Below are 16,558 nucleotides of genomic sequence, written 5' to 3' on the forward strand. Positions count from 1 at the left end.
TAGTGCTTTTATATTACTACGGAAGTAGGTCAATTAAAATGTTTTTCTCTTTTTAGTAGTGTAGATGATAAAAAAGATTCTTAAAATACAATGAATCAAATATGCGTTAATTGTTTTTAGCGTGGCTCATATTAAAAAAAATTGTTGAAGAAGATTCTTAGAACTTAATAAAAGAACTTTAAAAGGTTAATGTGTGTATTTTTACTTTAATTTGTTCGCTTTTATTTCAAATAGTGAGCAAAGAAACACTTTACTTTATGAATTATTTTTTGTGTTAGTAATATCTGAAAAAAGTTGTTAAAACTGTTTAATGGTATAAATAATTGGTTTTGATTTACTGAAGTTTTTAATATCCGTATTTGAGTTTAAAAAATACATGCAATGCACTACCGTTTGATTAAAAACTTGAAAACAAATTTTCTTTTTGAATAATTTTAATTTTAATTGGTAAATATTAACTATTAATAATATACTTTATTTTTATAAAGATAAATATTATAGTATATACTATAATATACCTACTTTACAATATTAATTTGATTAGTCTTATACTTAAGTTTACCCATAAAAGTATAATTATATGGTCACCATTAAAAATGTCATTACATTTTTTAAATTAACTATACAAATTGTACGTTACTTAATTAAAAAGAAAGCGAATACATATATCGAATTATAAAAGAATATGAATAAAAAATAATATTTAATTTAATGCTATAAATTTTAAGCTTATCAAACATTTTTGATATTCAATTAATAGTGAATTATAAATTAATTAAAAATGTTTAGAATTATTGATGTTATTAATTTTAATTTTTTTTTTTTTATAGCTGACCCTGAATCTATCAGTGTTGGTACATTGGTTGAACCTAGTGATCTTTCGGCGCACAATTACATCGATCCTTCATCAGATTTTTATGATGATAAAAATAGCGATCCAAAATTTGGTTTAATGAAAAAGTTAACATCTGGTACAATCGTGGGCCCAGTGGATGAAGGAAGTAAAATACGTCTGGTATGTCGTGCAGGCCGTGCTAGGCCTATACCCCAAGTTACATGGTGGCAACATAGTCGTGGTCCAATTTATGATAGTGATTTAGGTAATATATTTTAATTCAACACTTGTAAAAATTAATTATTTCTATTAAATTTGAATAAAATGATAATATTTTTTATACCGATATTATATAATTAAGTAAAAACCCTTGTCGTTTTCAGTTGATTATCAATACCGTAAAGTGGATTCTGATATGTCCGATGACGTTTTCTCGTACTCAGGATTATGGGTTGCACAAAGCGTTCTCACTGTTGTCGGGAAAAGGGGTGCAAACGGTAGATATGAATGTAGAGTAAAAACAGCAACTGATTCGTCACCAATTCTAACATCTAATGTCGAAGTCACTGTAAACGGTAAGAATATTATACTTAAAATAAAGAGTAAACCATTAGGATAAATGATAATATTATAATTTAGTATTCCTTAGACGACGATGAAAATACATAATATATAATATTTTTACATACATTTTTCAGTAAGTCCATATTCAGTTGAAATGTCCACATCATCATCAGGCACCACAGTAACTACGGTTTCTAAAGTCGACGATCGTAATAAGTCTCAAAATAGCGAACATGATAGAAATTCCGAAGAAGTAGTTTATGCTGAAACTACAGAGGGCCAACCGTTAGTAATTCGGTGCGCGGCACGTGGAGCCCGTCCTCAAGCGAACGTGACGTGGTATTATTATTATAAGGATCAAGAAAATGATGACGACAATGATTACGGAAATGGAATAAGAAATGAACAAAATATTCATGCACCTACCGCTCAATCGTCGAAGCACGGCGCACCCGTTATGTTAGGAAACAGCCAGCAAAACGGAGGTTCTACAGCTAGGTCTCCCAGTGATTATTTGATATCGGAACAGCGACGTATGGAAGGTGGAGCAGAAATTATAGGTCCTGTAGAAATAGCGCAGCATACTGAGTATCAAGTAAGAAACATGTAAAAATTAGAGAAAATAAAAACATAATTAGTATAATTTTTATTTTAAATTTTCTTCAATATTTCAACGTAATTACTTAAGCTACTGTAAATAAGAATACTTATTGGGGAAATTTCTCTACAGGCTGATGGTACTCGAGATACACACAGCCAATTATCAATGTCACAACTTCATCGCCAACAAGACGGTTCCATTTTGCGGTGTGACGCATTCAATAACGTCGGTTCATCACCGAATCAACCTCTCACTGTAAACATGACAATCCGAGTAAAATGTAAGTAAATCTAATAGAACTTTATTCGATTCTGTCGTTTTGGAAAACGTTTAAACAATTAAATTTCTATTTTCAGATGTACCAACTGCTTGGGTAGTACCCATCACTGACGGAGAAAATTCTGGTGCAATTGTAGAGGATGAAATAAAAAACGATATAGGTCAACAACGTAAAGGAGGAGTTGATAATGGCAATAATATCAACCCAATAATAATTGATGCATCCAAAGACACTTATGACGGATCATACTATCAAACAACTCTATATACTGTGGTGGTTAATGAAACCAAAGAATTAAGGCTGCTCTGTGCATACCACGCTAATCCGGATAAACTCCGAACTCCTGTTAAATGGTAAATATTTATTTATAAAAAAGGCAATATCCCACGAAGAGGAAAATAAAATTTGCTAATAACTTAACTAAATTATGGAATTTTTATAGGTATCGAGATGGCATTGAGTTACAATTAGTTGACGAAGACGAATCATCTTCGCCAAATTACGGATCATCAGCATCGTCATATGCAGCAGTTACACCAGCTACAGGCACGGGTACGGTATCAGGGTCGTCAAACGGTGCTAATTCTAGATTTCGCTCGAACTCTATGGGAAATATCGCAAAATATGCTCGAGTTAAAGGATCGGTCAATGGAAATGGAGGCATTCATGGAGATGGTAATGGTGAAGACGCAACTGTATTAGTGGTTAGGAAGTTAACACGTTCCGACTCAGGACGTTATGAATGTCGAGTAAGAAATTCAGTTGGAGCAGCCAATTCTACAAATTTTGCAAACGTTCGTGTTCAATGTACGTATGATAATATAATATAAAATATTTGCTTTTGAGTTTTTAAAATTAAATAAATATTGTAATATTTTAATTTGTTACATTCATTACAGATACACCTAAGGTAAAATTGCACGTTATCTTAGACGATTCACTCGACGAAAATCAAACTTCATCAACAGTGAGTAGCAGTATCAACAATAATATGGTTGGATCAAATCCAATTGTATTAGAATCGGAACATCGCAACGTTACACTCCGATGTGCTGTACAATTAGAAGAAGATCAGCAAAATATTGAAGATATCAACAGCGATCCGTCTTTGAACTTAACATCTGTTCATTGGTATTGGAACGGCGTACAAATGCAGTTACCAAACTGTACTAGATCACCGGATAGTAGTGATATTTTTGTAGAAGAAGAAGATGGAGAGAACGATTTCGATACAGATAATAATGATGAAAATAATGCCATGAACTTTAACTATGAAACTAGTGAACCACATGGAGTGGGAGAATATGACTCATATGCTGTTGATAATGACACAAGGAGACGCAATAAAAAGCAAAAGAAAGTGGTGTGCACTGATAGAGAACTTATTTTAGTTAATGTGACGAAAAATATTCATGGAAATTATTCATGTCGAGCGCGGAATGCTGCTGGTCTTCTTACTCCGATGTCTGATCAGACACCACTTATCGTATATTGTAAGCTTACTTAAATTTTTATTCTATACTTATACATTTACTAATATTTATTTAAAAAATGTTCCAATTTAATATCACATAAAAAAAGCTGCATTTTAATAATCTAATTAATTTTTTCTTACAGTAGAATCTTGATACATCATAAATAACGATTTAAATCAAATTCACAAAATTCTTAACTATATTTTAGTATAATTTTTATAAATTAATAAAAACATTTAAATAATGATATTTTATTTATAAATTGTCATACAAATTAACATAATGGGTATTATCTCGAGAATGTAAAATATTAATTTTGTCGATTAAATTATTAAAAATAATGAATTAAAATATTAGGTATATTATATCTTAATTGTAATCACTTAATGAATAGTTAATATATTTTTATTGTAACCGACAATGATATTATGACGTAGATGTTAAAATTTTAATATATATATATATCATATTTTATTTTTTTTATAATAAATAAATGTTTTTAAATTGAATAGTTGCTCCGGGACCGGTGACATTGGAGTTTAGTCCACGACGGGTCATAAAAGGAAGGAACGTAACCTTGCGATGCAATGCTCAATATCTTGGTCGGCCACAACATCCTACTCGTTACTCATGGTTTCGCGACGGACATCCATTTTACCACCAAAATCAAGGAATAAACCCTAGCATAAATTCTGGAACCGGAATTAGTATTGGCGCTAATGGAAATAATGGCGGAGGAAATTTCAACCCTGAATGGTTTGTCGATCATGTTTCATTAGAAACTCGTGCTAATTTCACCTGTTCCGCTTACAACGAAGGCGGTGTCACATATTCCGAGCCCGTATACATTGAAGTTTTCGGTAAGATAACTAAAATATTTGATGGATAAAATCATCCAAACAAAAATAAATTATACATTAAATATTTTTATTATTTGTAGCTCCACCAAATTACATCACTGGGCCTCCACAATACTTAGGAGTTGCATTTAATGCAACACACGTGAATGCATCATGCACTGTTGAATGTTATCCTCATTGCTCCGTGAACTGGTTACGCCGTGGTGTCCTTATCGATCCAATAAACAATCCTATGGACAAAGAGAGGTATAAAAATCTTACATTTTATAATTTATGTATGCTTAAAAAAAAAATAGTATTTTGCTAAATATTGTGTAGTTACATAAGATTTGAATCTTTACTTTTATTTTAAAGAACTTAGTCGAGAAAAATATGCATATATATTTTTTAAATTGGATGACTATTATTGCAGATATTCAATACTGACGGAATATTTACCAGCGGAACGGTTGAAAAACGATTTCGAAGCGGTGCGCAGCACGTTGATATGGCGCATGGATAACTGGCCAGGCGGTCGCGGTTTGGATCCCATAACAGATTCCACGGAATACAGTTGCCGGAGCAGTGGCAATGAAGTCGGTCCACCGGTATCAGAATCGATAATGAATTTCTCTGTTGAATGTAAGCTGAGCATTTAAGGTCGCATGCATGTTGATGAAGTATTAATAATCTCCGTATCTAAATTTTAGATCCTCCTGGTAATATGACTGTCTCCAAAACGGTTGTGCATGTCAGCGAAGGTAACATACCAGAAAAAGTGTTTTGCCACGCCGAGGGCCGCCCTCAGCCCACTTTCGAGTGGCGTTACATCGCCAACACGAACAATTGGAACATGCAAGGAAATTCGTCCCAGTCGACCCAATCGTCTTCGCAGCAAAGACTCTCTTCGATCGTCAATACTGGAAACAGCGGTGTCAGCGGTGGCTCCGGAAGCAGTGGTGGTCAAATTAATAACCAACAGTTGGTGTTGAACTCAGCTGTGAGTAGGCAACAATCTGGTTATTATGCCTGCGTGGCTCGCAACACACATGGAAACGAAACTGCATACACTTATCTGGACGTTATGTGTGAGTGAAATCACTTAAGCATATTAAAAGACGTATCAAAATAATATAATATTGAGATACGAAAGTTATAATCATAGACACAACCAAAGACAACATTTTTGAAGAACTTAGTCATTTTTAAAATTGTATACAAATAATTAAAAATAAATAATAACTCAATATTTTAATTTCCGTATTATAAATGAATAATTTGTTACTAGAAAATTTAAAAATAAAACCACTAAGAAAATTATGGGGTGCTTAGTTTTTTTCTAATGGCATACACCAGTGGTAAGTTGTAAAAATATACATATTAAATTTATTGTTGTTATGACGTTCTATCATCTCTAATCTCTAGCATTATCGATATTTCACTTTTTAGACTTCTTAACCTGTGACCTCTGTAAACATGTACCTGGTAGCTTATTGAAACTTATTCCAAAATCCACCACAGTTATTATTTCAATGCAGAGATAAATTAGTTTAGCTATTATTAGTGTGTGAATCACTGTTATCACATTGTAAAAGTGTTCATGTTTCATTTTGAAAATTAAAATTTCTGTAGTATTAATATTTAATTTAAAATATATAAATATACATTATTTTTATGATATAGTATTAAAAATGGTATGTGTAAAATATATTTGTTGTTATTCCTGTATTAGGTAGGTGCCAATCGCAAAGTTCAGATTAGCTTAAATATTTTATTCACGAAGTTTATTCTATTAATAATAGTTTATATAATGAAAAAATAAACATATGTTTAATACATTTGTTCGATATTCATTAATATATTTATGTATAAATGAAAATTAAATGTCAATAATTTAATATAAACATTTTCAATTAATTAATAATTTATTTTTAATGAATATTAGTGATATGATATAAAGTTGTTACGTATGATGACACAAATATAAATATATATATATATATATATATATATTTAAATAAATATTGATGACATATTCATATATCAAATTAGAAACTTTTCTGTTTCGCTTCTAAATCGATTATTAAAATTGTTTTTATAGATAAGCCTAGCTGTCAGCTTAGGATGATAACCGTTGATCAATTAAAACAGGAATCATCAGCTAGTTTGACAGATCAATCTTCGGAATTAGAGGAATTTTTGTCTTCATCATCTGGTGAAAAAAGAATACTGGTGTGTACAGCTACTGCAAATCCAGGCCAGGTACAATATACGTGGACCATAAGAAACTCAGGTCGCCAGAATGATACGTCAACATCTTTGACATCTGATTCTCCTGCTACTGAGAGAGTCATCACCGTATCAATGGGATCATCAGGCAACAGCGGATCAAACGAAATGGATAATATGGGAAGTTATAACCGAAGCATATTAATATTACAAGATAGACTAGAAGTGAGCAACAACGAGGATGACGAAGGAAGGGGCACCGACAATATACCAAACAACGGTGCATCAGAAGGTGTCAGGACATATGTATGTACTGTAAACAACACTGTAGGAACAGACCGGTGTAGCATTCAAGTTCAAGGTAATAAATGCTTTTCATTAATCATTAAACAATTAATAACTAATTTAACTTATCAGGTGCAAATCTAAGTAGTAATATAATATATATATATATATGGTATTTAAAAATAAAAATAGTTGAAAATGGACGCATTTTAATATAAATATGTATAATTTAAATCAATATTAAAATAAAAAAACTATAAATTCCTTTTAATAATAACAATAAAAATCATAAGTTACTTTCTAAAAGTATTTTAAAATATTTCTATTTATTTAAAAATAAGTCTTTATTATTTATTGATTCAATTTTTATTTATATTTAATTTATTTTATAATAATACACGTCAGGGCTTAAAAACATTGAATTCTAATACACCATTTGATATTTACAATAATTAAGTAGATTTCATAATATAAAATAAAGACTTAGTAAAATATCAGTAGTTTTAGTTATTGAAAATTTTATACATTATTAGAGATAGGTATGGTCTTAATTAGCATAGCAAGACATATACACTGAATACTGATAGAGAGGAAGAGTTACGAGTACATAAATAATTCAACGAAAAAAATGGAATAAAGCAGTGAGGAACGTGTTTAGTTCACTTTAGTATGATGATGTGGAACTTTAAAAGTTATTTGTGAGTAGAGGGAAAGATAATCAATTGAATTAGACAAAAGTTTTATAAAAATTAATATTATTCGCAATATGTCTTCGATTAGTGAGGTTGGATAAATTAAAAACCTTACGAATAGATTTAAGATCAAGCGTAGGAGAAGGGACATGTAAGCAACATATTATAAGAACTTGTGTTGAATACTTTAATCCATTAGAGAATCTATAGATAATTGATGAATTTGTTATTTAGTTTAGAGTACGGATCTTTTACGAACAGTCCAATTTTAACTCGGAGAATTTTATGATATAAGAGAATTTAAAATACTTATAATAGATTTCATAAATATGTAGTTTTGGAGACAGATTTGACGTGAAGTAAAAATCTAAGTTAATAAGATAATTTATATAATAAACATTTACGCATGATCAATGTCATGTCATCGTGTTGATATTTTTAACGCATTTAACATAATTTATGAATTATTATATCATGCACCTGAAAGTTAAAATTTTGATTAATTTATTTATTATTTATAGTAATGTTTTAATTTATTTTTATTTTTATTAGCTGTCAGGGAAAGTAAGTGTCTATATCTCTTAAACTATTATAGTATATTGATAGTAGAATATAGGTGATAATAATTCATAATATAATTATATATATTTTCATTATTTTTATATTTTCACATATTATTATTGTTGACATCGAAAATGTAGATAAAATTAATTTACTTGTACGCGTGTATGTAACAGGTGACGCTCCGTGGTGGAAACAGTTGTTGGCAGCCATAGGTTTGGGTGGGTTACCAGTGATGGTCGTCTTGGTGGCCTTGGTTGTGATTTTGCTACTTATCGTCATCATTGTCATTGTTATCCTGTTGCTGTTCGTTTGTAAGAACCGTTACATTAAACCGGGCAACGGAGTGTCGGGAGGACGTCAGAAATGTAAGTTTCATACACGTTCAACAAAACGTATACGATAATATGTATATACGTCATTATAACATTATTAAAATGTTATAAACCGATAATAAAATACTTTGAGAACGGCATGTGAACATATAAAAAATGCATACCAACTAATAATGCATACTGTGCGGATGTAGTGACATTATAATTATTATAGTGTTAGTAATGTTATATTAGTGCGTAATGTTCTGTCTGTATTATTTTACGTAGTAGACATATTTTATGTATTTGTGACTTATCGTTTTAGTAGGTACAGCTTTTATTGTGTGTTCCGTTTTTGTTTTCAAAATTTAGATGTTAAACAAAAATACCCTACACTGACGGCGTATAGGGTACCAGTCGTTTGGCGCCGGCACCGAGGCCGTGGCTTGCTATTAAACATATCGAAAGTGCGACAAAAGTGAGTATTGTACGGTTACGAGCAATGACCGTTGACCATTATTATTATTGGTACGCGCGCTAGCACTCAAATGCACTTCTCTCATAATTATTGTTTTTCCTGTTTCGGGACGTATTTGATAATGGTGATAGTGGTGATGGTACATATACTTATTATTCTGTACGCATTTTTTCTGAAATTTATTTTTTATTATTATTTTTATTTTTTATCTACGACGGCTATTTTTGTTTTACTCTTCTTATTTATCGCTGTGACTTGTTTGCTTGGGGAGAAATCTTTACTATTATACATTTACATTATACAAAATTGTTCTATCGCAAACACGCTACAATCAGCTACTGGTTTTCTTAAACCTCGCTAAAAGATATAAGATAACACAACCCTGTCGAACGGCCTTGTAACGATTACTATTATAGTCCCGAAGGGAGTGCCACGTCATCGATTTCCGGTGCCAATCCAGCGGCTGCACAGCAGTGCACAGATCAACCGGCGAATGTTCCAAGCAACCCTAAGCCCCCGCCCGGATATGACGACGATCATTCGCAATCGTTTTCCAGTCAGCGGACCGTTTCCGCCACGAGCGTCGTCGGAAAATGGCCGCTCAAGCCGGGTGTGTTGGTCCATTCAAAACAGCAACTGCTCAAGTCGCAGTCGGCTATTGCTCACTGTCAACCGACAACTGGCGACACCGCGGACAGCGGCAGTGGGGACGGATCCACAAACAAAACCATTGCTGACGGAGGTAGTGATAAACATAAGTCGAAAAAAAACCATACTGGTAAAGGAAAACCGCCGGCGATTGAGTCCATGATGTTGGCCAACGAGACGCAATCGGCACGCGCAGCTCGCATACGTCGCATGATGATCGGATCTAATAATAATTTGGTGCCAAAAAAACCGTCACCCACGTCACCTCCTCCCGCGCCACCTGTCCGACAGAGCTCGGACACCGGCGCGGGCAGATATCCTTCTACGACAGGTAGAAAAACTACTGCGTATACGATAACACACGGGGTTTAAAACCATATTGGAAATATTAATAGTAGAATAATTATATACATTATGTAGGTATTGTACGAGATCGGTAACGATCGACGGCCGATTTGTCTTTAAGGAAATAGTTTTTCGTGAATAAAATATGCGTATAAGAGGGACTCGATTAAAAAACAGTAGGATTTCTCAATGCAACAGTATAAAAATAAAATTGTGCATTATAAAGACGCAAGTTCAATTTTTATGAGAAATGAGGATTTCGACAACTATCGTTCTTAAAATATATTCCACGTATTTTTGTTTGTAACATAATTTCGTAAATATTTTTTTACATTTGAAGTAAGTCCCGTTTTGTTACATTATTGATTATTAAAATGAAACAAATGAAAAAGAATAAATCTTATAAAAGTAGAATTTACATGTTTTAAAGGTTAACAATTCACATTTCTGTTTTTCGTTTCTATTCTGAAAAATTAGAAAAATCAACTTTGAACGTTATGCTTTTTGTTTACAGATGAAATAGATGCTAAAATGTTGGTGTATATTCATTAAGTTTTATAGTGTGTTATATGTTATATGTTATATGTAAAATGTAGATGTTGTTTTTAAAATATTTGTGTGATGTATGTAATTTTGTTTTTTAATAATCGATACGAGCTACCGGTGGATACTTATAAATGTATTTACCGACAACAAGCATGCAAGTATTATTTAGTCATTGTATGCATTAAAATACTTAACATAATAATCAACTCGTCCAGACAAAAGGTTTATGGAATTAAAGACTTAACACATCAAACTCGCAATTTTTATAGTGTATAAAACATCAGAGGATGGATTTACTTTGAACACTTTTATACTAAAATCACTACTCAAGTACACTTTGTATTTATATTTAAAATACTTTTTTTATGCAAAAAAATAAAATATTTCAATTTCAATTTATATATACTCATTATACTCGTACTAGTATAAAATAACCACATTATATTTTATGAATAATTCATTGCTAAATAATTGTATAAATTATAACCATAATGTTTTGTTCAAAATTCATAAGTTATCATAATATAATATACATAATTATATAGTGTATTAAGTAATAATTTAATTCCATTTAGATAGTCATTCTTGAAAAATAAGTAAATAAAAATACTCGTAGCACACAACATGATCTTTTACCTATACCTATCCGACTGGAATTTAATTTCACGGTTCACAAAATTATTACCAAAAGCACAATGAAATACCTGATAATAACAATTTTAGTTTTCGATATATAAACCAATATCTTATTGGACTTATATACACCTATGGTACATATTACTAAATTCTCGACAGTAAAAGTGTTTGAAAAAAGTTTTGTAACTATCATTTTAAGTATTTAAACACTATTAATTAAAATGTTTCGACATTTATTAAAGTATTAAACCTTTATATAAATCAATAAACATTAAACACACACTATAGTGTATTTTATAGAATTAACAGGAATATTATAATATGTAATCATGACAATTTTTCTAAATTATCATGTATTATTAAAATTATAACATGAAGTTAGTTTGACTATTTCAACACAAGTGAACGCAAACAGCATATATTCATTACTCATAAGTTATTAACTTTAAACCATTTAGTAAAAGGTATATACTAATAAAAATTTCTTAAACTATATTTAAGACTTTAACCAGACTTTTATTTTTATTGATATAACAAAAAACCTCTTGCAACAGTGCACAAATCCTCAGTCGTGTCAAAGATACATATATTATGTCCTCGAGAAATAACACCTCGCCCTCGGACAAATAATATAACGTATAACATCGTAACTATTAGGTATTACGCCAAAACATACTGAATTCTTAACATCAGTGCAGAGTTAGACAAGCTACACACATTACATATAACAATGTGATCGTATTTAAATAATTGATTTTCCGTTATTTACTGTTTAGATTCACGGGGCGGAGCCGGTCAACAACAGGACAACGAATCCAACTTGGGAGCGGCGGGTGAATCGAAAGCCGCGTTCTACGAGAACTTGCCATTCCATGGAATGCGACCACCGCCCAATCAGGTTAGTCATCATCGGTTTAACAGTAACAGCATATTATATTATTATTATTTTATTTCGTTTTGAGTTTTATAATAATGTAATATTACACAACACGCTTCATTATCTCATAAACTTATATCTATATAGATCGAGCATGCACTTAATTTTTTGTCGTTTTCGCTTTGTTTTTATTTGTTTTGTTTTTGTTTTTTTGTTTTGTTCCGTGTATGCGTTGTCAATATTATGATTTAACCCCTGCCAATCATCCGCGCCTGTTCGTCGATTAAAACTCAGTCGTCTGCGCTTCAACCGCCTACAGTAAGCAACGGTACCGGAAACGCGGTCGGCCGCGCCATCAGCAAGCCGCCGTTGCCCTTGCCGCCAGCGGACGCGTCGCTGTCGCCGTCGCCGTCGTTAATCCACCGGTCACCGAACGGCGGATACGTGTCACTGTTGCGCCGGTCCGCGGTTCCCGAGCCGGACGCGGTCGTCGGCGGCGGACGTCCGACGGCCGCCGTTCGGTTCAACTCGTTGAAAAGGCCGAACCACGACCCGACCGCGACCGCGTGGCAGCGACGCGATCGGCAGTTCCGGTCGATGAGAACCGTGGGCACGGGCGATAGCGATAAGCCGGTCGTCGCCAAACCGACGATCGGTCGGTCGACCGTCCGCGACGATCGGCGAGGGCACCAAGACGATAACAACAACGACAGCGGCGTCGCAGGCGACGACAAGACGAAAGCGTCGGTGGTGACCGTGGACCGTGGCGACAAACGGAAAGACGCGTTTTCCGCATCGACGTTTCCCAAACCGGCGCCCAGGACGCGCGTGCCGTCCGCCTCTGTGGCGCCGCCGTCGTTGTCCCGCCGCGACACTTACGAGAACCTGCAGCAGCTATTGAATGGCAATGACGGTAGCGTGATCGGCAGCAACAAGGTATGTACCCATATCGGTGGACCCCACCGGCCGGTAGATTTAGTATAGTCGCGTCCACTCGCCCTCTCCCATATCGGCCCCGCTTCTACCACCCGTGTCCGTATTATTAGAACAATGATAATATATTTGTATCTAATTTGTAGTATATTTTTTATTTTGATTTTTATAAAATGCTTGCGAAACGACACTAACATGAAAAAATTTACTAACAACGCGATTGGGTGTGTGCGTGCGTGTGTGTGTGATTAACAGTTAACTGGAGTCGGGATAGGAGCTCGGAGCTTGGACGAGTTTTACCGCATGCAAATACAGCAACAGCACCAACTGTTGTACCACCGGGTGACCGCGGACGATGCGACTGCGACAGCCCTCACGTCCGGATACTCGACCGTCGGCGGCGGCGTCGTTCACCATCGTCAGCAACAACAACAACAACAGCAGCAGCAGCAACACCAACAGCAACAGCAACAGTCCATCGAAATGACGCAGTTCGAGATGACCGCCGGCTCGGGTCGGGAAGACGTGTACCAAAAGTCTCAGAAACACCAACAGCTGCAAAACGCGGTCGGCCGGTACTTGGTAGACGACGACGACGACGACGACGTCGTCAACCGCGGCGACGGGATCGGTGGCGACGGCGACAAGATCTGCAAGTCGATGATCGCCGGCGGTACCGTGGGAAGACGTCGCCGCGGCAACCAGCAAATCTTAGACGGCGGAGGTCCGTTGACCGATCACTACTACACCGGCGGCGGCAGCAGCCAACACCTGCAACAGTACCTCCACCACCACAGCCAACAGCAACCGCACGGCAACAGAAGACGCAGCAACGCCGACGGACCGGCCGCCCAGTCGACCGGCATCACCAGCAATTACAACACCGTGTCCGGCGTCGGATACTACGCCGCAGACGTGTACGCCAGCATGGACACGCGACAGCAACAGTCCAAGCTGCGGCAGTCGCAGCAACGGCCGTCGTACTGCGGCGGGGGGCGTCCGCCGGAAACGTTTTCCACGAACACTCGCCACGGCTGGCGCGGTCGTGGCGCCGTGCGAACCGCCGGCGCCGGGCGGGCGTCGGCGGCGGCGGGTGGCCGTCGAACCGACGACGACGCGGACTGGGCTGCAGCCTGCGGCCGCTACCGACTACGCGGCGGACGTCGGCGACGATCGACCCGCCGTCGCCGCAGCCGTTGTCCGACAGGCCGGATGTCGCGGCCGCACCGCGGCCGAATTGGATCTGCACCACCGTGCGACAGAAAAGTGACGTGCGCCGGACAATCGACGGCCGGCGACCGCCGCGGCGGTGGCGCACGCAACAGTACCACAGCAGCAGCAGCAGCAGGTGCCGGCGAACGGCGGCGGCGGCGTCAACAAGAACGTGGTGTTCCACGACGTTGGCCGCAGAAATTGACGTAGACACCGCGTCGTCGGTCGTGTCGTGCAATACAACGCATCTGCCTTGAGTACTCGTAGTTGGCACGTTTCTATCTATCGCCGCTTATTTGTGTTGTTCTACTGTCGTCGGTCTACATATTGTTTCCGTCAGGCCGATATTGTTGTAATATTGTGGTGCAGATCGCATATCACGAGATGTCGCGCCGGTCAGCCTGAAGTCGCCGGTCCGAAAGTTCTCCTCCCGCAACAGCGTGATATCATATTTAATACGTGGTGTCTTCCGTATAATATATTATTGCCGGTTCGTTTCTATACCAACACACTACAAATCGTGGCTAATTTTAATTTTATTAACTTGTTGGGAACGATTGTAATCGTCGTCGCGCTCAAGCATACACTGCGTACGTACGCCCGCCCCCTCACCCCTACCCTCAACTGTGTGTACTGGCCGTCCGCCGAACGATGACCGTATATCAGCCGTAATGCTATATTTAACCGTTGTAGTGTGGTGACCCACTCGGCCTCGTGCCCACCTCCACGCCAAAACCATGCACGTCGGCATAATGATTGCTCGGCGCTCATCCGTATTGAATTTTGTAAAAGTATCATATAGCGTAGGCGCATACAATATTGCAATGAAATAACGTGTGTCGTGTATCGTATATTTTTAGCCCTACAAACCGCCGGCGGCCAGCGGTTACGCGGAAGATGGCGACATGGAGTATGCCGACGTGGACTACCGGACGATGTACAATTACGGGCCGATCAATTACAAACAATCATCTTGAGACTCGCCCCCCTGCTATCGTCGTCGACCTCGCCTTCGTCTCCTATAAATGTCCTGCTCGAGCGCGGCTTATGATACAAATTTTATGTGATGATTATATTATATGAGACGCATCGATGTATCTACAGCGGACATTATTATAGAGTGATGACGCATATATAATTATACATCTCAATGACCTAATCTTTACGATTTTTCATTTTTATCGATTAACGACGGTTTTTCAATTCCGTGTCAAATCTTATAATTAGTGGTATATCGTTAATTTGTGGTGTACCTATTAAAATATTGTTCTCACACAAAATATCGAATCAAGTTCACAGTTATCCAAAAGACAAAAATTAATTAATTTACATACTGTTTTTAGTTCTTTCACTCGCATACACACACACACACATAGACTCTCACATATCATACACCTACAAAGGCAATAATGTGAAAATAAATAATTTACTTATGTCTAACTGATTGTTTAATATACATGTCATGATTATCATGTAATATAATATTCGCACACACCTCTGCAAACGCGTGATGACGATTTAAACACCCACTCGATTTGATCTAAACCATAATTGGCGTAGAAAGAGTTCAACGATGGTCTGTTTTGAAAAATTTCTTTTTATATCGGTCAATACTCCATTTATATTAGTACATACTCAAAAATTATCATCAACGTCTTAAAAATGTGTCGTTTCGCGTACGACATCCAACTGGATTATTGTAGGTATTAAAACCATTTTTTGTTTTCATCTGCTAATACTTCTATTGAAAAACTGTCAAATTATTTCTAAACACACGTTGACAATCTATACAAAACATTTTCTGTTACTAAAGGCATACCTTTGCGAATACCTGTGAACAACATAATATTATTATTACGTATATTTCGAATTTCGATCATCGACCATCATATTACTACTTATTAATTTATGATAGCTACTGTCGATGTATTTCATATCTTTTTGTATAAAATATTTTAATGTTACCTATTATATTATGATCTATCGCTTTTATTTACAGTTATGATTATATTATTGTTCGTTTATCAACGCAGCGTAAAAAAATATTACGTACGTGCCATTTATTATTATTATTATTATTATTATAATCGTATATTGTTGTTATGATTTTTGGTCAATGTCACCGTTGTAATGACTAATGACATAATATATTTAACGACGTGAATATTTCTTAATTTGTGTCTGAAATAAAATAATATTATGTTGATT

General features: G+C 35.9%; 1 protein-coding gene across 1 annotated transcript in view; it reads left to right on the forward strand.

Moving 5' to 3' along the window:
• LOC112595147 overlaps nucleotides 1–15,327 on the forward strand; it is a 60,258-nt gene extending 44,931 nt beyond the window's left edge. The window contains exons 4-23 of the mRNA XM_025340244.1: nucleotides 831–1,100; nucleotides 1,219–1,410; nucleotides 1,534–1,994; nucleotides 2,130–2,280; nucleotides 2,357–2,633; nucleotides 2,723–3,087; nucleotides 3,180–3,773; nucleotides 4,268–4,615; nucleotides 4,696–4,861; nucleotides 5,028–5,236; nucleotides 5,305–5,682; nucleotides 6,696–7,184; nucleotides 8,353–8,364; nucleotides 8,538–8,729; nucleotides 9,048–9,153; nucleotides 9,570–10,132; nucleotides 12,105–12,226; nucleotides 12,500–13,141; nucleotides 13,394–14,191; nucleotides 15,211–15,327. Of these exons, the coding sequence (XP_025196029.1) occupies nucleotides 831–1,100; nucleotides 1,219–1,410; nucleotides 1,534–1,994; nucleotides 2,130–2,280; nucleotides 2,357–2,633; nucleotides 2,723–3,087; nucleotides 3,180–3,773; nucleotides 4,268–4,615; nucleotides 4,696–4,861; nucleotides 5,028–5,236; nucleotides 5,305–5,682; nucleotides 6,696–7,184; nucleotides 8,353–8,364; nucleotides 8,538–8,729; nucleotides 9,048–9,153; nucleotides 9,570–10,132; nucleotides 12,105–12,226; nucleotides 12,500–13,141; nucleotides 13,394–14,191; nucleotides 15,211–15,327 (6,452 nt within the window). The remainder of the gene's footprint in view (nucleotides 1–830; nucleotides 1,101–1,218; nucleotides 1,411–1,533; nucleotides 1,995–2,129; nucleotides 2,281–2,356; nucleotides 2,634–2,722; nucleotides 3,088–3,179; nucleotides 3,774–4,267; nucleotides 4,616–4,695; nucleotides 4,862–5,027; nucleotides 5,237–5,304; nucleotides 5,683–6,695; nucleotides 7,185–8,352; nucleotides 8,365–8,537; nucleotides 8,730–9,047; nucleotides 9,154–9,569; nucleotides 10,133–12,104; nucleotides 12,227–12,499; nucleotides 13,142–13,393; nucleotides 14,192–15,210) is intronic.
• Nucleotides 15,328–16,558: the final 1,231 nt, after the last annotated feature.

Source organism: Melanaphis sacchari, unplaced genomic scaffold (assembly GCF_002803265.2).
Source record: "Melanaphis sacchari strain LSU unplaced genomic scaffold, SCAv2.0 Contig25_pilon_pilon, whole genome shotgun sequence".
Taxonomy (NCBI): Eukaryota; Metazoa; Arthropoda; class Insecta; order Hemiptera; family Aphididae; genus Melanaphis; species Melanaphis sacchari.